The sequence below is a fragment of the Nipponia nippon genome, unplaced genomic scaffold (assembly GCF_047370975.1).
Source record: "Nipponia nippon isolate SJK-2023a ecotype South Korea unplaced genomic scaffold, ASM4737097v1 scaffold_10, whole genome shotgun sequence".
Classification (NCBI taxonomy): domain Eukaryota; kingdom Metazoa; phylum Chordata; class Aves; order Pelecaniformes; family Threskiornithidae; genus Nipponia; species Nipponia nippon.
In genome coordinates, this window is record NW_028262291.1 from 8,034,672 (window position 1) to 8,056,726 (window position 22,055).

Below are 22,055 nucleotides of genomic sequence, written 5' to 3' on the forward strand. Positions count from 1 at the left end.
CCAAAAATAGGCTTCTCAGCCTTCATTCAAATTGTGGCATGGTTCAGCTATTTCTAAATGCCACTGAATCAAATCCAGGGAAACTTCTAAAAAGACATTGTGACAGTAACCTTCACCATCACTTCCTGAGTGTGTTTTGCTTTTCTTTTTTTGTCTTAACAAGGCTTGATCTCACTGTCTGGCTGAACATTAATCCACTTTCACCAAGTACCAAACGAATGCTTGCTGCATTAATACGCTGCAAATCCTCAAGGTATAAATTACACCAATTTAGTATAAAAGGTGAGCACGGGGCTTTCTTTTCACTACAGCTACTACCAGGAAGGCAAGTAGAATACAGGTAAGTTTTCATCAGATCCTGATCTAGAAATCTTTTTTCAAATTGCAAACACTGTATGTAATTAATTGCTTCTGAAGAATACATTATCCTTTGCTCTTTCTCTCCCTTGCTTCTTTTTCTTTCTCCTTAAAGACAGGACACATTCTCTGTATGGAAACTTAGATAAAAATATTTCATTGAAAGTGGTATGGTACTCTGCTATTATTATTCTGCAGAGATTGCTGACATGCCACTTCAGTCGCTTTGGAAAATCAAACTCCGTTAACAATAAACATACAGATAGATTTATTTCATGGCTTTATCCTATGTTCTCACTGATGTTTCTGAAAGCTTGCTATTATAGAACCACTTGAGGATAATGTGAAGGCTCAACTTCTCTCTATTTCTATAAATATTTCCTGTTGAAAATAACTATACATGTTTCTCTGGTATAGATACATTTTTTGCTTTATACACAGGATGAAGACAGTTAATTGTTATGTGCTGTTATTTTGCTGGAAAGCAATTTGTTGCAATAGCTGTCAGCTTACCAACATTACCATAGCAGTGGAAAGAGAAGAATGTGAATTCTGTATTACAGTGAATGCCACGTGGTGCTCAGGATACTGCTTCACGAGGGTGAGAATCTTAAGTTTAATTTCTAAATAACTCATTTCTCCAGTCCTTAATGAACACATAGGCAGGATGAGCCTTGTGAAACAACAGGTTGAGTAACTTCTGTGCTATTTGACAGGAAAGTAGATACACAGCCAGTCTGAACTACAAAGCGAAGGGTGAAAAGATGCCAGTAAAATTCAGGTCTTCTTTAACTGGCTGCACACATGTTTATATTGTATAACTAGAGTTGAAAGTAATACAATCTGGATCTCTGCCTTGTGTTCAATTTGTGGTTGCAAATGGATACAATAAAGCAGCCTTTGTAGACTCCTCTACTTTTCCAAATAATTTGAAGAATCAAGTAATTGACCTGAAAGATTGTCTGGTGATGGTATGACACAAATTTGCCATATCAGTCCTCCTGAAAGGAGAAATCTAAGGATCTAGGTTAAATTATAAGAGTCTGATGCAAACCCTTTGATCTCAGTGGGATTTTCCCCATTGGTTTAATTAGTTTTCACATCAGGTCCTTTATTTTGAAAAATTTGGAATTCTGCCTCATAACAAATTTCAAAACAAGTATTTCCTTCTTGTAATTTTCAGGATCCAGTATATAAATATCCACCAGTATCATCTGTTCAGCAAACATGTACTTTCAAAGAGGTTGTGTATGAAACAGTGAAGATCCCAGGCTGTGGTGACCATCCCGAATCTTTTTATTCGTACCCAGTAGCTACTGAGTGCCATTGTGAGACCTGCGACACTGACAGCACTGACTGCACCGTGCGAGGGCTGGGGCCATCCTACTGTTCTTTCAGTCAGAATGGAAGTAACCAATGAAGGGTACTTGAGATGGCAGCTTGGCTTTACATGTTCACTTCTAAATAAAGGTACTGATCGGGCTTAAGTGGAAGATAATAGGCAAGGCTATTTAGAAACTGCCAAGATTGAAACAAAGATTTTTAAGGCCAAAATGGAGAGCTACTGACTAAACTTCTCTTCAGGCCTTCCCTACTTATCCCATCAGTTTCCTTAAAATCATTTTCATATGTCTATAGAACACTGCTTCCGATTCCTTCTGCCCTTACCTCCTCTTCTTCTCTATTACACCTTCATTCTTTATAGTCCTGTATTTCCACTGCCTAGTTCACTTAGATTATTCTATGCTATCCTATGCTTTCAAAACGTTCCCAATTTCCAAGTCTTTATTATCACCTGCTTTCCATTTCTCCTCAGAACGCACCTATTTTAAAAAGCCTTGCAGCACTGGTTTTCTTACAACCAACAGCTATGCCCTCACTTTCTATTAGCTGGACTGTAAACCTCTCTGAGCCGAGATCCTGACTTTTTTTTTTTTTGGCAAAATATTTCATATAGTCATTATGCTCTGTAAATAATAACAGCATGTTTATTTACAAGCCAAAATCTATGTTCAAATGTTGAATGTCACCTGAACTCTTGTGCTTTCTCAGTAAGGCTTGTTAGCTCAGGCTCAGTGACACAATAACGCAAATAGCATGAACTCTAGTTTATGCCTGGCTAACTTGAAAAAAGAATCATCAGCCATCTACTTTCACCTGAGTAAACATATCCTAAGTTAGTTAAACAATTCTGAAAATTTTGCTGCATCTCAGAAACACTGGATTTCCTCTCATTCTGCAACAAAATGTAAGAATGAGAATTTTTTAAACACTATTTAACATAGGCGTCTCACAAATTATTTAGGGATGAATCTAGAGGCACCTGATCCCAGTAGTGCAAACATGGTGTGATAACATGCCTTGAAAGTAGCTCACAGTAGTCCCTCTGAGAATGGAAGTTTATATAGAGTTCTGCAGCAACCTAATTCTGCAATGGCCAATATGAAGTTGGGATGGTTGGGAAGCAAGCTGGAGGACCGGCTGAATCAGAATGGAAAATTATCGCACGTTATTGGGAAAATTATCTGAAACCGACAGAATGAAACCCTATCAGGAAAATGAAAAGATACCGCTCTTCATCAGAAACAATCACCTACACAAACACAGAATGGAGAGCAACTGGTTCAGCAGCAGTTCGGCACCAAAGACTTGGCGGTTATATGAGCTAAGTATGAGTCAACAGTATGACACCACTGCAGAAAAGTGGGAATGTAAGGAGTAGAGACTACAAGACACAACCTACTTCCACCATTCTGCTCAACATGACAAGAGTCTCAGCGGAGTTGTTATTTCCAGCTTTGGACACAGAACTTCAAGGCATCGAAAAAACGGAGAAAATCCACAGAAGAGTAATAAAAATGGAGAGAGGCCTAAAAAATATCTTAGGAGAAAAAGATTTAAATAAATGTGGTTGTTTTGCTTACGGGAGGTAACACTTAGAGGGGGGGAAATTAGTGGAACCTTTTACATGCTTGAAGACTGTTACAAAGAGAAAAGGAACAGTCAGTTCTCCATGTTCATAGTGAACAGAACAACTAATGAAAGATTCAGAGTAGCCACTAGCAAATCTTTGGAAAGGTTCAGACAGCCAGACGCTGAAATAAATTGTTAGGGGGTTCAGGAAGGAAGGGAGAGAGAGTGGGGTCTGTGGAGTAGTGACCACTACAGGTCTTCAAGAACACATTGAACCTGTTGGGAATGACAGAGATAAAGTTAATTTGCCATGAGGCAAGGGAATGAAGTAGACGACCTCTTGAGGGTGCCTGACATGTCTGCTTTTGAGACCCTTACAGACATGTTTATTTAAAGGGAATTTGTCGGTTACTCTGGATGTCTCTTACAATAGATATTTTAACTTATTTCATTTTTAGCTTTTTTTACTGAAAGATATTAGATCTCTTAACTTTATTTATAAGATTTATCTGCATGGACATTTTCTTTGGTCTACTGAAGTTTTAAAAGTGGTAAAGTAATAGGTAAATCAAATTGCCTCTCACTCATTTCAGTTTTAAACATGAGTTGACGTTGGTTAAAACTAAGCATATTATTAATTTCAGGAATTATTCCATTCTGGATGAGGGAATTTTGAATTAAAATTGCAAAACAGAGTAGCTTGTAGTAAAAAAGTATGGAAAAAGATACGTCTTCAAAATAGATCTGTAAACACCTGTATTGTCTGCTGTGCATTTTGGAACAATAAAAATAATTTTGTTGCACTTCTGTTATGTGTCTTAATAAGCCAATTAAAAACCTTATAAGTCCACCTGCCTACTTCACTATGCTTTAAATCACACTTCCCCCCACACACATAATTTTTTTTCATATAACTAATACACTCATCTGAGCCATATTTGCATTATAGACCTGCAGTACTGTGTCCAGCTCTGGGGTCCTCAGCACTATAAAGACATGGACCTGTTGGAGCGGGTCCAGAGGAGGGCCACAAAAATGATCAGAGGGCTGGAACACCTCTGCTATGAGGAAAGGCTGAAAGAGCTGGGGCTCTTTAGCCTGGAGACAAGAAGGCTGCGGGGAGACCTTATTGCGCCCTTTCAATACTTAAAGGGGGCTTATAAGAAAGATGGGGACAGACTTTTTAGCAGGCCCAATAGCGATAGGACGAGGGGTAATGGTTTTAAACTAAAAGAGGGTAGATTCAGACTAGATATAAGGAAGAAACTTTTTACAATGAGGGTAGCGAAACACTGGAACGGGTTGTCCAGAGAGGTGGTAGATGCCCCATACTTGGAAACATTCAAGGACAGGCTGGATGGGGCTCTGAGCAACCTGATCTAGTTGTTGATGTCCCTGCCAATTGCAGGGGGGATGGACTAGATGACCTTTAAAGGTCCCTTCCATCCCAAAGCATTCTATGATTTTATATGGCCAAATCACATCAAATAAAAGCCTGGTATATTTTAGCCTGACCCAGTAATAAGATGTTGAAATATTATGTAGTTGTAACACAACAGAACTGTGGATGAGAATAAAGATTATCAGTAATATTGTATTTAAACTATAGGGATTAGAACCTCTCCAGAGCTGTGTCCACATCTCTGTCACAAATTAGCTTGCATGTAAAACCAAAAATTATATAGCTCTCATTTCATCCATCAGACAAATGCAACCACTCATTTTCATTTTGCAAATGAATCTATTCAGAACCTTGGAATTAAAACTGTAACTAATGCAGTCAAAAGAGTATTGAGGTTAATCTCAGAATGCTGGCAAAAAAAATCCTAATCACGCAGCACTGCAAGCTTCCAGACTCTCACTTCGCATCTCTCACAAATCTTAGGTACCAATGCTGAGGTAAATAGCAACTCCTAGAGACTCAAAGGTTCAGTGAAAAAGGTGCCCTCCATATAAGCACTAACCCCTGCCAAGCAAATTACAGCCTTTGGGAATACCTCTTTCAAACACTTTCTCACAACCTGTTCAGTACCTAGATATGAGTTCTACCCAAAACTCTTCCATAAAGCTGGCTTTTTGAAAAGATGGGTATGTCATGCATCAAAAGCTTTGTGTTTTTCAAAATATCAATAGGGGAACAGCAAACAAATAATTTACTGAATTTATCTTCTTTGTCTAATCATAAGCAATCGCACAAAAGGCTCAGGAAACATGCAAGTCCTACATGAAGTCTTGCTGTTAACATCAGCGAGCTTTGAATGTATGCCTCCAACTTAAATCCATTCCAAACCATGTCAACAATTATTTGTTGTTCTACAGACTGCAAATATTTCACTGCCAGTAGTTTCACTGACAGAAATTCAGAAATTCTTACAAAAGACTGGCTTGACTTCAAGGTATCTTAGACTATCTTTGACAGTTTGTAAGACAGACTTCATCTTCTCAAAGTTCACTTTCCATTCAATGCCCCATAACCACTTCATTAAACGTACTTTTACATCAATATTTTTCCAACATTTTAGTGAAGGTACTTGCAAGTCATGAATATTAGTGTAGTTTGAGTTCCAAATCTGCTTCGAATTATTATTTTAGAAAAATATTTAAGAAGTAATTTATATGCTGTTTACCTAGCTCTATCATAAAGAATAAATGGCAACTCTGTCAAAAGGTGAAAGTCTTAGTATGACGTGCTACTCAAAATACTAAATTGGTGCATAAACTTTTAGAAACATTGCTAACAGATTCAGATGTAGATTTTCAAAAATTCCTACCATGGGCCTAACCCTTTCCATTGAGATCAATAGGTAAAATGCTTTTTAACTTTAACAGAACTATTCTGCCAACAGCAAACTTTTCAAAAGCTGCATATTAATTCCATTTTTAAAGGCAGGCTGTGCAAAAAGACCTTATATGTCAGACTTTAGCCACCAGCCTACAGAAACTAACTTTAGAGGTAGTAAAAGCTAAAACGGACTGAACTATCTATTCATTTACTCCCAGTTAAGTAAAATTATCTCTTTTTTTGCATCACCCTGAAAGCAGGAAACCTGGAAAACTATAATTTATAACCCCCCGGTGAATGCATACAGCATAGCGGCAATACATAGTGTTGAACTGTCCCTTAAAGACCTTCAAGAGGGACACTTAATGCAGGATTCATTGTGTTGTAATTAATTAAGTCTTTCAAATACCCAGTGTATAGATAAACTGCATGAAGATTATTCATCCTGCCGCCACATCTGTGGGTGAATTAATACTGTCTATCATTTATTATGCAGACAGTTTGACCTTGATCTTATGAGTGTCTGTGCCAGCTGTACTTGAAGCTTTCCAGACATCAAGATGGGAACATGAAGTGCAGCAGCAGTATTCATAGTCCTACTAATTGAAATGACCATTTAATCCCAACTGCCTTTTTAGGTAGAAAGCACACCCTGATTTTACAGAGAGGCAAAGAAATACATGTTACTCACCTTGAAGCCATTAATAAAGCATCAACATATTAGCATCAACCCACTGTTGTCAATGCTCAGCTATTACTCCCTAAGTTCTGTAAATCATTCCCTCTAGCTTAAAACAGGTTGATACTTGCCTTATAATTTTGGCATATAACTGCGCTCACAATATTTTTTACCATATTGATATACAGAAAATAATAAGAATTTATTAGCCATCCACAAATCCTCAGACAAATCTAGCCTGAGACAGAGGTAATTACAAATAATAGGTGGAAAAAACAGGAACATCAGGACTCTGGCTTGTACATGTCAAGTTGAGGCTGCACTTAACTTGGGCTATTTGAATGGGAAGGGGAAAGACAGTTGAGCATGGTGTTACTACATTCTACTCTCCTTCACCTTCCCACCTCAGCAAGTACATTTTGCTTTGTCAGTATGCAATATTCAGCTGCACACTTCATTTTCATTAAAAAAATACAACTAACATCTTGGTTGAAACTACAAAAAAACTACAAAAAAAGAGTTAACTAGCTAATCTGAAAATTTCATTTGGAGATGGCAGCCTTGAGATTAATGGCTCCCCTCTACTTGAGGAATGGGATCTATAAAATTTTTCTGTGCATCTCATGTTTCTCTTCAATTTATGTTATTAACATTAGCTATCAAAGCCTTGGTCTTTCAACGTGACTTATACTGATAGACATTACAGCAGTCCACAAGGCTGCAGTCTCTGGGAAATACAGAAAACAAGACAGGAGCAGGGTTAGAGAAAGGACATACTTGCAAGAAATCAAATGTCAGTGTTTCATTGTGTGTAGGTGGGGAAGCGAACGAATTAACTAGCTATGCTTTACAGTCATTAACCATTAGTTTTCTTTCACATAGCAACTCTAAGAGTCAAGAGGTAAAGTCTCACCTCACACTGACGATCTCTTTATTCAACTACTGGGGGGGAGTTCAGATGTATTACTTGTATAGTATGATGTTATCCTATATGAGGAAGGAAGGTAAATTCTAGATCTAATATCTCTGGATTACATTTGCCTATACTTACATACATTGAATAATGCTATAGACAGAGATATTATTCAGTCAGAATATTAATCTCACCCCTATACAATATGTCGTTCTTAAGATACCAACACTCAAGACATAGAACGTAATGAAACATTACCCAATGGCTTTTAGAAAAACCTTTTAACGACTTAAGGAATCCAATTTCCCTCTTGCTTCATGTGTTTACATTTAAAGTTTCATCACAAAATTATCTTAGCTTTCATTATCTCCTCTCATTATACAGTATTGGCAAGTTTTGATGCTTTTGTGAATGCTGTGGAAATTCCCAGTCAAAATAATATGATAATGAAGAAAAATGTTAAGAAGTTCGAAGGAAAACTTTTGGTTCAGACACTGTCAAAATTTATGTCACAGTGAGGCAAAGGATTGTGGATCAGGTCTATGCCCTGGTAATACTTGCCTTTTCGAACAGGTGTTTAGAATCACCAACGGCATGATTTTATATAATACAAAAGTAGGGTACGCACTTCAGCTAGCCCAATGACTGAGAAATAATAAAGACAGCTTAAAATTAATTCTGCCCCCACTTCCAAACAGTACCAAGGACAGCTCTGCCAAGCAATGGATCTGGCCCAATCAGTTAAATTTCTTTCCTATATGACTTCTCCTTTTAGAATAAATATCTGAATCTTCAAGAGAATTCTAAATCACATGTGAGCTAATGCTTTAGATGGGAGACTAATTTACACCATCAGTGTGAACAGATATAAACTTTACCATATCGGCTTTGTTTACACAATCTAGCCGTAAGTCAAGTAGATCCTGATCTATGAGTATCTGGATGTGTTCATATACTTGGATTATTATGTCTGGAACTTGAAACCACTTTACACCGTGATGCTTAGTTCAGGGACAATGTAAAAGCATAACTAAATCCATTCCTGTCTATGCGCAATCTAGTTACTTAGTATTTGTTATTCAGCATGTACATTTTATTAAGCATTTCTCTAAGCAGTGTAGAAACTATCTTGTCAAATTCCCATATCCGGCTAATAAATTCATTAGAGATAATGAAGGTGCAGCAGTTTGACAAAGATTCAGTTCACCCCAACACAAGCCCCAAACATCCCCTCTAAGAACAAGCACTGTAGTTAATGGAAAGTGTGTTGTCTGGAATGGTCTTACAGACTCATGATAACCACTCTAAGAATACTTATTTTCATCTATTCAACACTGTAACATTTTAGAATATTTTAAGAATATTAGCATAGCTAGTGGTATTACAGAGTATTCCAATATAGGAATATCTGTTTAGTTTTGCTTCTACTGTGTAGACCAATATTGCTTTAATAATCAAAAATAAAATAGCATGAGAGCAAGCCTGGGAATGAACAACATTACATCAGAATAACTAAGCCTCCGTTATGAATTACAATGCTTCAGGGGTTAAATACTCAAGGGTTTGTGATGCCCTTAAATAATTCAGTCTACGTCCTTTCAGTAGATGTCTGATCCATTAAATATTCACTAACACTTTGAAGACTGGAATAGTGTCAGATCTCAAATTAGAAAATTTCCTTTTAATGTCACTCTTGTGTTAATTTCTGTCATATTATTTCAGGTTATTTGCCACATCTCAAACTAGGTAATATTAATAGCACAAAAAAGGATCTTCTCTTTCTTGATAACTCAGTATGCCATATGAAGGAAACAAGCAGATTTGCTTTTGACGTACACAGCCCCATTGACATCAAAATGGGAAAAGTGACGTGCCCAAGCACATGGCAATTGATAAGGGAGATTTCAGAACCTCCCAACTTCTTACTCTAGCAAAGCTGCATAAAAAAAACACAGTTTGAAGCATTATACAATTAATAATATTACTATACTACACCAGTTTATTAAAAATGTATCCTCGCACTTGATCTGAAAATAAAATAAAAGCTTATTGCCCATGACAAAAGGAAGAACAAGGGATAAGTGTCAAATTGTAACTCTACTACTAGATGAAAAGAGCCTAATGTAGACCTGCCAGGTTTTGAAAACAGATAACTGAACTGGGAAATCCCTTCAGTCTTGGTATGACATCACTAAATAAATCCTTATTATGTTATATGGCTCCAAAAGCATTATGCAAATATCTGTTCAGAAAGCACTGAAACAAGATCTTTCACACATCAGGAACTTTGTGTCATAAACAGATTCTGCTGCTTGAAATATGTCGCGTTCTCCCAGTGAACATGTCTGTGCCAGGCAAAGGATTTCCTGCTTAAGTCGGCTGATTCCTAGTGAGAAATCCATGCAATTTAGTTCCTCTTTCAATTTGTGAATTATTTACACGTAGATGTTGGTAACTGTTTTGTTTGCAATGGATAATGCAACCCAATACCACTACAAAGCAAGATGCCTTAGTCACATTTCTTCCTCGTATCAATGAGGGGACACAGTAAGGGACGTATTTTCCCAATACATTCCAACTATTGTGTGAGTAACGACATGGCAATAAATATTGCTGCTCTGTCTGTGACTAGGACTTCTTACTGTGAACCTGGACATCAGTGAAAACAAAGAAACTAAAAGCACTGGAGATCTCACAGTTAAAACAAATCGAGTAGTATCACTGTGTCACAAAACAAAAGACCCTCAATCACTGCAAAACAATGTAGCAAGAAATCAATTACAGAATCAAAAACGTTACCAGAAGGAATTAATTGCATAATACTCTCTAGTCCAGCGTTCCCTCCCTTGCAACCTGGTTTGCCATTTTTCCTTCTACAGGGAAAGCCTAAGATGTCTGAAAGAAGGGTATTCAAGGAACAGATATTTCAAACTCATCTTAAATTTCACGTCAGTAGAGTTATACAGATGGATAGCCATGTACAGCACAAGCTTCTTCCCAAAAGAAAACAAGAGATAAAGGAAACTGTAAATTTGCTGAATTAAATAGAAACGGACCATGCCCTCACAAAGAGACTTTTCATTATTTATCAACTGTTACGCAGTTTAATGACTGGTTCTGATGACAACTACTGCATCTCTGACTCAACAGGTATGGACATTGTTACGGGAGAAAATATATTGTGTTGGATCCAATAGCCCAAGAGAGATGAGGCTTCTGCAGCTCTGTACCACGAGATCTAACCTGTGGCAGCGAGGTGAATACATATTCCCAAGTAGGCGTATGCACATAGAGCACATATATACGCTACATATATATAATGCTGGCCGCACAGATCAGCCACCACAGTGGCTGGCACTTGATTTCGCTCACTCCAATCTCTCTAGTCCCTGGCACCCAGGCCCTCTGGCCTGTGGTGCCAGCCCAGCTGCTGGAACGCGGACCCTCACTCACGACAGGTGCTGGCAGCATGGACACGCAGGCCCCTATGACCCAAGATCCCACTCCAGTTGTTGGCACTCAAGTCCACTCCCTCTGATCTCCCCAGCTGCTGGCACACAGACATGCAGGCCCTCCGACCCACGGTCTGACTCCAGCTGCTGGCACTCAGACCCACGTACACACATGCACGCAGAACAGAGAGTCTCTCACCCAGGAAAAGAATTAGAAAGGAATTTATAGGAAGATAGGACAGACCGTGCCAATCAGGTGCAAGGCATGGCCAGACAGGCATGCTAACCAGCAAGCTATTTACACCAGACTAGCCCTTTTCATTCCCTTACCTTTTCCCGCACTTGTTGCTCCCCAAATCACCTAAATCCATCCCTTTCCCTACCTTTGATTCCGCCGCTAAACATTCCATAGTAAGTCCTGTGCAATCCCAAAATGCTCTTCCCCTGCATCCCATAATGCATCACATATCCCCAGGCAGCAACCTCTCCCAGTCTGAAAGGTGCTCCAGTGCTGACTAATCTTGATGGGGTTTCACACCTGGAAACTCAGGCTGAGGAGGCAGCCCTGGGGAGGGCCCAGACAGGGGGGTTCCTTCCCCCCGAGCCCTTAACTGGGGTTCCCGCCATGCCTTTGTGCCTCTCTGCTCCTCAGGCCTTACAGAGACGACCCTGTGATGGGCTGACAGCTCTCCTGCATAGGCCTGCCAGTAGCTGAGCAGAGCACTGCTTTAGCACCCCCACCCACCATTTTCTCTCAATGCTCCTTTCTGGGCGTGCAGACAGGCTTTTATCACGTAACCTAACAGACATGAGCCAATAATACAGCTGAATATTTATGAAGCATCAGATTCTGCTGTTCACACTTACTCAGAAGTCAAATTAAAAATGCTAAACATCATCTGTTTGTTAAACACAGGGATGTGTACAGTCACTCTCATGAAGTCAACTGTCGATCCCATCTAGGTCTCATTAGGCTTGAACCCCACAATGCTTCAGAAATTTTCCCTACTGTTTAGCAAAACTCCGAGAGAAGAACAGTCTTTCTTTGGCATTCACCTAATGCATCAAGGCTTGCCAGCCAGACAAATCTTACTGCCCATTCACTCTCTTAATTGATGCTCAGGATTTCAGTTTGTGTAACTCTTTTAAAGGCTCTTAGGTAAAAAGGAAAAAACTACTTATTTGGGTATTTTACATTTGTATTCAGAAGTTTTAATAAAAAAGCTGCTTTCCTCTTCCTTTCTTTACCACATTTTCTGGCTACTGACAGTAGCAGAGAGACAGAGGCATTCTTGCATATTTTCGATCATGACATTGCTAACAATTCACATCTACTCTATAGAAAGTCTTTTGAAGAGCAATTCTAGTAACTTTATCATGTCAGTAACTCTGTTCTCATTCTTTTCTCATAATAAGCACCTAAAATCATGCCTACTTTTCCAAATTGTCTGTATAGCGTTATGCTCACCTTATTCAAGTTTGCAGATTAAATGTTTCAGTATGCATATATCTAGTTATTCAGTAGTTTCGCTCTAATACTAACTGGACGCATTCTTACTTTTAGGCATACACAATGCCACACATAAGGTTGAAAGTCAAATTTTCAATAATTGATAAATGGCAGTGACATTAGATACTGAAAACCATCATCAGTCATCTTCTGCTTAAGATGCTAAGTGGATGTTTTCGATACTGCCTTTTACTTAAACGCACAGTGTGTGTGTCTTTAAAAAGCCCTCAGCTGAAGGATATATGGCAAAAGCTAGTTAGAGCACTGCATAACTATGCAATGCTCATATTCTGCACTGAAGAAGATAGCATAAAAACCTTCTGAAGGACTTATAACTCTGGTTCTTTTTGGAAAAAAACTATGTTATATGGGTAACTCCCTCCAGATCAGACAAAGGTACGATAAAGTCTATAAATAAGCTATCAGTGGTATTCTTAAATGTTTATTTAGCTGGCTTTCCACCTCTGCTGCTGAGCACAACGCTTAGTCTATTTTACTGCTGTTTGACAAGAATCACATAAAATAAGAGCATGAAATTGATATTGTGACAAGAAGAAATGCACATATGAGTCATGAAACTCTCAAAGTCTGCTTTCAATGTAGAACAAAAGATAATTTCCCCTTTCACCTCTTCAGCTCAGAGACCCTTTGGCATTTATTGAGCTCAATGTTTTGATTTCAAGTAATGTTTTGCTTTGCCTGAATGAGAATGACCTTTATGTGGCACCTGCACTAAAGTAAAATTCATTGGGAAACCAAGGCCAGACAAATTTTCTTGGTGAACACTTGAGTTTCCAAAACAAATCACATTGGAATTCATTGCAAGCAATACTTTCAGGAACCTAGCTTTAGTTATCTAAATTAAAATCTCCACAAGTCAGGTTTCCTAAATCTAATTTACTCTTTAGTACACTAACGTGTCCTCAGGTAGCTCACCAGAATAAGCTATGAGTCTGTGTAACAGCTGCCTGAAGTTAGGCTCTGAAATTCCACCTAACTTGTAAGACTTCCTGCATTTGAACAGCCCTTTCTAAATGCATAATTCTTTTATGGAAATGAGACAAACTCTAAATCACAAACAGGCTTTTCAACATAAACACCCTTCTCATTTGCCTGTATAGCATTAACAGCAGCAATGAATTCATGCAAATCAAAGGTCTTGTGCTGAGGTTCAAAACTCACTTATGGGTGGCTTCCCATTATCTTTATGATATAAGTATCCTGAGGTCTGTGCAACTCTGGTGTAATTTAATAACATCCCTGGGCTATGTCCCTCCCAGGAAGTTGAGAAGAGATGAAATGGAGCCAGTTACTTATCATGGGGGAATGCCTTGATACCAAATATCTTCAAAGGTTTGAAAACGAAGCACAAGACTTAGGAGCAACCAAGTGAGGATTTATTCCTGAAGCATCATCTGCAGGACTCTACATATAGTTTTTCCAGGTCATACAAGTGCTGTCAAATTTCTATCACAGACATCTGTTTAGATGGTTTAGTTGCCCTGGAACCTGAAAAGGATATCTAGCTTTCCACATAAGCGATATTGTATGTCCTTTCCAGAAAACACAAAACATAGATACACAAAACATACAATTGTTAAGTGTAACCCTTAAGAAAGATAAAGCAGATAAATTTTAAAAGGAGAAAAACTGGCAAAGCCACAGTACAGCAGAAAGGGAATCTCTGAGTTCTAGTGATTAACAAAGAAATTATGACCCAACCATATATTCTTGCAGACATGTAAAATCGCATCCTAAGATCTATTAATAGGGGGCTGACACAAACTATAGAACAGAGGAAGAGTTTTTTTTCTCATTCCGTCAGCACTGGTAAGGTTTCAGTTTGAATAGCATGCACCGTCTGAGGGTTTCACGCTTCAATTACAAGGTTTCTCAGAAACTAAAGCTACATAATTAAAAACTTAATAAAGATTGACTTTGCATTCAACAGAGCAAAGTAAAGCATATATTCAGCAGCAGATGCCTAAACACAATGCATGGACACCAGTTTTGACAATCCACTGCATACTCTTCACTTATTTAAAATCAAGAAAGGGCATACTCAAAAGTGGGGGTAAAGAAAGAACATAGAAGAAAAACCTTTTAAACAGTGCTTTTCTACATAGCTCTTATATTGGATTAAATCCAAATTGTATCTTGAGGCCATTTTTTTTTTTAATCAAGTGTATCTCAAGCTTCAAAAATGAAAACATAAGTCCAGGCACAGGCCTAACATGAGGCATCAGAGAGCAATCTCATCACATTTTAGTAGTGTTGAAATCTACATTTTGATCTAATTCTAAATTTTTCATAGCTTGATTATTTATTAGTAATTATTTTAAAGTGAAATATAATATCTATGAAAGCCCCTTTGAAAGCAGAAGCAGTCCGTTTTCCTGAATGGAAAGTCAGTAAAACAAGGACTGGAGCAAAGCCTAAAGTTGTTTCTGAAAATTTGGCCATAATCCTTTTTTCACTCCCACCAGAAAAAAAAGCTTCAATAACTACAATAACTATAACATTCTGAAATAGCTGTAGTACTAGATATTCTGATTTCCAAAAAAAACCCAAATCCTGCCTATAAGCAAATGACCCTTCCGTTTCCAGGGAAATACTCTTTAAGTGGAGATGGCAAGATTCTCCTTTAATATGATACTACAATAGTATTCTCTGACTTTAAAATGCACCCCAGCACTAGTCATAAGGATTTAGTTTCCTTTCATTTCAGCTGATAAGGACCTTACCCTAGAATCTTCCACTGATCTTTCTCATCCTGTCAAAGACTGAGAAATACTGAAAGTTCGCATGAGTCTGGAGTGAAGGGAATTTTCGTTTCAACTCCCATACGTCTTTTCTAGGAGTCTTACTACTCTCTGAATCAACCCTTACAGATACAGTATTCAGAAAATAACCCTATAGAAGTGTCTGGAACAGTACAAATAATTCGGCTATTAATAAACTGATGTAACCTCTTTCTCAGCTCATAGAATGCTAATGAGCAAACTAGACTGATTTATCTGGTGATTTTACCCCACAGGCTGTTTCAGAATATTTCCAAGAAAAGTGGTAAAAACTCAGTATTTGAAATCCTATTCAGTCTTAGCAGTTGTGATGGGTCACATAAATTAAGTAGCATAATTCTTTTTCAACTGAAGAATGTCAACTCTTACAAAGAATTTTTCGGGTACCACTAAGCATGGATATAAAGTTTCCCACGTATGATCATTCCCACATAAAAACTAGAAATTCAGACTCCTTGAATTGCCAGAAGTAATATTCAATTACTTAAACTTATTTAAAAAGATGCTAAAACTAGCTGAGCATAGCTGAAGCACATTGGGGGGGGAGGGAGGGAACACACCAAAAAACCCCCAAAACACCCCAAACAAACCAAATCAAATATACACACAGACTTGATTCTTAAAAACTGTTCTCTTAGATAGCATTAAATAATGGCAGAGTAGCATACACGGAACAACAGAGATACCAGGCATACCGTACCACCTCGGCTGAGAGGGCATTTCATATTCATAGAAACAATATTTACCTGTTTACCTACTTTCACTCGAGTGATAGTTATTGTGTACTAAGAATGCAACAGAAAGTCAATGGAGAATAAAGCATTGCTGTTTGATCTATACTATAAATAGCTTCTGCAAACATCTATGTCATATAGGTGTCTCGTGTTTTAGCTGCAGAACTTCCCAAGAATATGCCTTACCCCACGTGTGCCACAGTGACACATTTGACAGAAGGAAAGAGTGAAGATAAAGAATATTTATTTGTCAGTGATTGTGTTAATCTAAAATAGTAAAATGCAGGGAAAAGTAATAAACTTTTGGACTTTTTATAGATAATAGATTTATGAAGAATGCTGCTGCACAAATCAGCCTTGCTTGCCCATCTAACTATATAATTGCTCTTTGCAGCCTTCTACTGACTGCCCCTTCTCTATTGCATTAACCATAAGCTATTTGCCATCACTTTCAAGGCTCTTTATGATTGATCCTTCCTACCCATCATCTCTCATCAAGTATTTAGAGGCCTCCAATCAAGCTATAGTGACAGCTTCCATCATCTAGTCGTTAATTTTTCAGACAAGCACCTCTATACTTTCCGTCAAGTTAAAGAGTTGGCACATCCAAAAAGGCACTTTCTGGTTCTTCTTCCTATCTTCCCTTAAAATTCTCCTTTGCTATGACGCCAATAAGAAAAATATTGTGGTGTATGAAAGCAGATACTTAACATGTTGATCAAGAATATTAAATTGTCTCCCTGACAACCTGTCTATAAGTACCTTTGCGATATTTTAAAGCCATGAATTATTTACGCTTGATAATGCTTTAGAGCTTGGTGGTTTATTGTCTCTTATGACAAGACAAATGTGCAAGTCTCCCTCAGAGGTAAAGGGAAAGCACTCACCAAACCCACAGAATTTGTTACTCATTTTAATCTACAGTAATATAACAACAGTTCCACAAGATGGCATTACACTACACACTGGCACACACTCACTCTCTCGACTGCATATTTTCAGGGAAGATTCAGTACTCGCCAAGTCATTTGTAAACAGCCAGCATGCAGAAAACTGACATCCCAATCTCTGCTCTTGAAAGTAACATGAGAAAACATATAAAGGGAACAAAAACGCAGAACAGTAAAAACTACAATTTTTCCTTTTAGAAAACACAGAGTACTCACTTCATAGATGATTTTACATAGAAACAAACGGCATGTGAGCAGTCTATGGGATATTATAAGCTCACTGTCACTGCAGAACCAGTTCAATTACATCCTGAGCGCTGATGCTCACTCAGTTCCTACACAACACAATTCTCTAGCTGAAGCAATGTTTTTCACTCAAACTGACTGGCCCATAAGGGGTGCAGGTTGACATTTAAGCGTAGTGAAAATTAGCATAGCACCGAAATGGAGACTCAGCCTCTCTGTGCAATTAATAAAAGTATCCAGTTAGCTAAAGAAAAAACCTGCAGTGTAATTTGGTGTTCTCCTGAGAGTCAAAGAAATTCCTCTTAAATTACTGCCAGTGCAGATGATGCATACTACCTCTGCAGTAAAAACATGGCATTATGAGATTTCAGGGGCCTATTGCAGACAAGCCAGCATCACACCAAGATTAAGACAGTGTCTTCTCGGAGGCTTTGGCAGGACAGCAGTCTTGAAGGATGCATGCAGAGGCTGAGAGAATTCTACAGCAGAAGAAAGATCCTATGAACTGTAACATCTCAGAGGCTGAGCAAGATAATCTAGGCAGCTAGAATTATTCCAAGTCTCTTGCCCATTTATCTAATTCTATCTGCACTATTTTCAGATAAAATAGATTTGTATCAAAGCTGTCACTTGTTCAGTCATTTTCCTGTTCAATGGTACACAGAGTCAGGGAATCAGCAGTACAGCATGCACTAAACTCCCAGTGCCAGGAAAGTCTCATACCTCCCAATAAAAAAAGCGCTAAAAACCCTAACTAATGTAATCTATCTCTTTCCCACAGATCAAGTGATGGGAGAATCTATTAAAACAAATACCCGCGGCAGCTTCTGCTTTATTGTTAGTTTAATCGGAAACACTGCAGGCCAGACCTAATTCAAAGCCACCTGCTGACTTCAATGGGCTCTGGATCAAGCCTTAGCTGAGGAAGACTTTTCAGTTCTCTCTTTAACAAGGCACTCAGTTGATTACCAGCCCTCCCGCCTGCTACTCTAATGGGAGTGCTTTTATTTTTATGCTTCTCAGGGCAGCAGATATGCTTGTACAATCATCAGCAAGAAAACTTTAAAGAAAAGCTATGTAACTGCAGCATCCCCTAGTGTATTTACACTGCTTAGCTGTTACAGAAGATCCCAGTAACTTCATTAGGGGCAGATCCTCATTTCAGGATCAAGCTATCATCGTAGCAATTGAAATGCTGATTCTAACAGAATAGCTGATCTTTTAGAGTGTGCCTTTCTGAGTATCAAAAAAATACTGATGTTGGACTGAAGTAAAAAACTGCTCAGAATATTTCTTCTTTGTGACTATAAGGGTCGCTTATCACACTTCATATTGATATGGTGTATTTTCTGTAGGTTCATAATGAATTACTAGATTTTATGCATTAGGTGTCTCACAAGAAGAATTTCATTATTTTGCAAAGGAGCAAGCTTAAATTCTCATGGCCATATTCATATCACATTTATGTTGCTACAAATTTAGAATAACTAAGTTTGAAAAATATTTCAAATTACATCTGACTACTGGAATTCTGGCCTGGGCCGCCGTGGCTTAGCCAGTCCTTCATAAAATTGATACATAAACTGAAATTAACATTAAAAATTGATGAATCACAAGATGCTTACACTACAATGTATCTGTAAAAGTCTGGATTTTTTTTTCTGTTTGATAGCACAGAGAGCCATAAATGTCTCTTTAGATTTAATCTAAGTTTAATTTTATTTGCATTGTAAAGAACCAATGAAAAGTGCCAATGATCAAAAAAATTAACTGTAGATTAGGATTTAGGGCTAGCATCAACACATTATTAAAGTGCAGTTCATGTGGAAAAAGGTACAAATGATATATTTCTACTTATAAGATCTGGCCCTGGTCTGGTATTTACTGCATATTTTTTTATGTCTGACAAAAAACACACTTTTACTGTCTGTGCCACAGCGCAATATCCAACAGAAGGCTGAGCTTGACTCTTCAGTGTTTTACACACTGTAAATTTCTACTTGTGACACTACAGCTTGATTCTTAACTTTTAAAATTGGGCAATGGCAATCAGAAAAAAATTGATATTTCAGATGTAGACTATTGACTAGGATTTTTGTTTTGTCTGCATTACATTACTAATACAAATATTACTGCTCAGAATACTGTTATATATAAAAGTATAGAAAGGGTGATTTTAATAATGGCACAACATTGTGATTGAAAGTACCTCTAAAGATGAAACGTAAATGGACTGATATTACTTATTCCCTTTGAAATTATCCATGCTGCTTGTCACACAGAGAACTTTTCCTTCCCAAACCATGTTTTTTCCTTTCTGCTTCATTGTACAGTTGATGTTGCACCAATAGTGAAAGAAACAGATATTGTTCCATAAATTATGCATCGATGAGTCAACAGTCTGTTGCCCCAGGAAAGATGGGACAATAACATCCCTTATTTTAACTAACATGCATAGGAGAACCCTTCTTGCAAAGAAAAACTGTTGTCTGTGCTGTTTTGGCCTGGAGCCATGGATCATGCAGTTAGCAACTCGGAAAGAACTCACATCTTCTTCTCCACAAAGCACAAGTCCCTGCCACCAGAGCTAACAGATTTCACGTAACTGACAACACTTGTGGAATGCAACATGAATTTGCACTAAGAACGGGATTGGGAACAAAGAGCAGCAATGGTTGCTCACTCTAGTTTAATACATATGATCAACGCATGTATTTGTAAAATGAACAAATCCACTTACTTTACAGAGGCTTTACGGATACAGCTAAAATCTATGCTAAAACTTCATTGGCTCTAAAGAATATGCCATTTCTTCAAAAGTAACAAAGTGACACAAAATAAAACATGTTCTGTGTATGAGCAAGGAAGGACTACAGCTAGCAGAAATATAGCCAGATACATTATAATCTCATTCCCTGTTTATAACAGACACATTCCAGCTCAACAAGAAATTTTGTGTTTGACCCAGGAATTATTTTTTTATTTTTTTAACAAATATAGGAAATAGAATTGAATGACTCCAAAGACCCCTTCTGAATTTATAATCTTTGACTCTATGAGCCTATTCAGATCTGTGAAAGGCAATAAAAGAAATCATTATCGAATTCAAACTGTCTGTTCATTAAAAGTACCCTCTTAACACTTGTGGGAGTCCTTTTTTCAGTGGCAACCAAGGTTAACCCTTCAGACAGTAGGCAGCTGCTTACACCCTCCTTGAAACCTTTTTTCAATAATTGCAAATAACTGCAACAGAAGAAAGATAAGAGAATTGGGCCGACATTATTACATTCTAGCAAAACAAGATGATGTGCTGATGTTTCTTTCCCTTTAACAACATAAATTAGAGGATATTATCTCTCTCCTGCACTTGACATGCAAATGACTGACTGGGAACATAATGGAAAGTGTAACTACATGGGTATGGCAACATGCAATTAGTGGGGTAAAACTGGTAAATCTTGTCTAAGTATTGCAGGCCAATCCAAACTGAGTGGATCCTGGTATTTGAAAACCCCACCCACCCAGCTTAGTAATTTGAACTGAATATTTGATTGCAGATTCACTCTAATAACCCTCTTTAGGCTTTTCTTGGTTTCCTCAGAATTTAGAAATAAACTAATTTGTCTATTGAATAAATATCCACTCCTAGCTGCTTTGATTCCTGCATATATGTAATGGACTTTTAAATTAAACTTTTAACCTGATCCTTCTTTTTTCCACCCCCATTCAACTCCATGATTTCTGTTTTTCTTTTTTTACTGCAGAACATTGAAATATACTTATTTCATAAAGACTGTAGCAGTCCCAATTAATTTCTCTCTATATCTAAAGTGCAATGATAGTCAGAATTGTCTGATGATGCTGAAAACTGTTTCTCAAATTTTCAACATAGTTTAAAATCTAGCATCACCTAGTATAAAATTAAACAGTCAACTTCAAATCAGAAATCTTCTACATAAGTAACTGCTCGCACTTTGGTTTTGCCATGTGACATTGCATGGAATTTTAGAGCATCACTGACAAGAACTGAATGGCAAAAGATTTGCCAAACACGCACAGCAAAGAGGTAATTGCGGTGATTTAGCAGCTTATAGCCAAGACTAAGCATGTTGCTCTGGAAGACCACAAAATAACATTTTACACTGATGGATCATCAACGTGCCACTGCTGACACACCTCTAATTTGTTCTTTACGGACAAAGTTAGCCTAGAAGCAAAAAGTTGTCAGTGTTTCCATCACTTTCATCCCTGCAATGAGTCTTGTATAACACACCTCAAGAGCATGTGAGCTGGCTTCTCTTGTATTTTTGGCCCTCTCCTTTTGTGAATTTTAGTGACATTTCTGAAGACCAGAAGGGAGGGGATAAAGAAAAGCTTGGCATACTGCATCATAATCCAGTGTCAACAAATACAGTTGCTATCAAAGATTCCTGCACAGAGAAATTATTCTTTTATACCAACTGCTGCCAACAATTGCTTTTCACTCCTACAAAGAGCTACTGCGTTCTACTCAAGGGCAAACAGACACTTGTAGGGAGACCTATCTAAAAGCATGATTTGCATAACATTTTGAAACCATTTGAGGTGTAGGCTGTTAGTACAATGAACAGTGAGAGAACAGCAAGAAAATTTTCCCTTCTGTTTGAATTACCATATTTTAGTAGGACGTACCTTCTTCTTGAGTCTTCTCATCCTAATTTGTTCATAGCCAAAATGTT

The 22,055-nt window shown here is 37.8% G+C and overlaps 1 protein-coding gene across 2 annotated transcripts; it reads left to right on the top strand.

Moving 5' to 3' along the window:
• The first annotated feature begins 228 nt into the window (after positions 1 to 228).
• FSHB (follicle stimulating hormone subunit beta) lies at positions 229 to 1,777 on the top strand. 2 transcript variants are annotated; one of them, XM_087746722.1, is made up of 3 exons: positions 229 to 340; positions 799 to 958; positions 1,541 to 1,777. In XM_087746722.1, the coding sequence occupies exons 2-3, from the start codon at positions 800 to 802 to the stop codon at positions 1,775 to 1,777; spliced, it is 396 nt and encodes a 131-aa protein (XP_087602848.1). In that variant the 5' UTR covers positions 229 to 340; position 799. The 2 variants fall into 2 exon arrangements, with proteins under 2 accessions (XP_087602848.1, XP_009459686.2); XM_009461411.2 differs by lacking the exon at positions 229 to 340 and having other exon boundaries at positions 758 to 958.
• The last annotated feature ends 20,278 nt before the right edge of the window (positions 1,778 to 22,055 follow it).

Bases quoted from the DNA above. Each gene is read 5' to 3' on its own strand.
- FSHB (XM_009461411.2), top strand. From the start codon at position 758: ATGTTTCTCTGGTATAGATACATTTTTTGCTTTATACACAGGATGAAG. The intron at 959-1,540 runs GTGAGAATCTTA...TGTAATTTTCAG, and splicing joins CAGGATACTGCTTCACGAGG to GATCCAGTATATAAATATCC.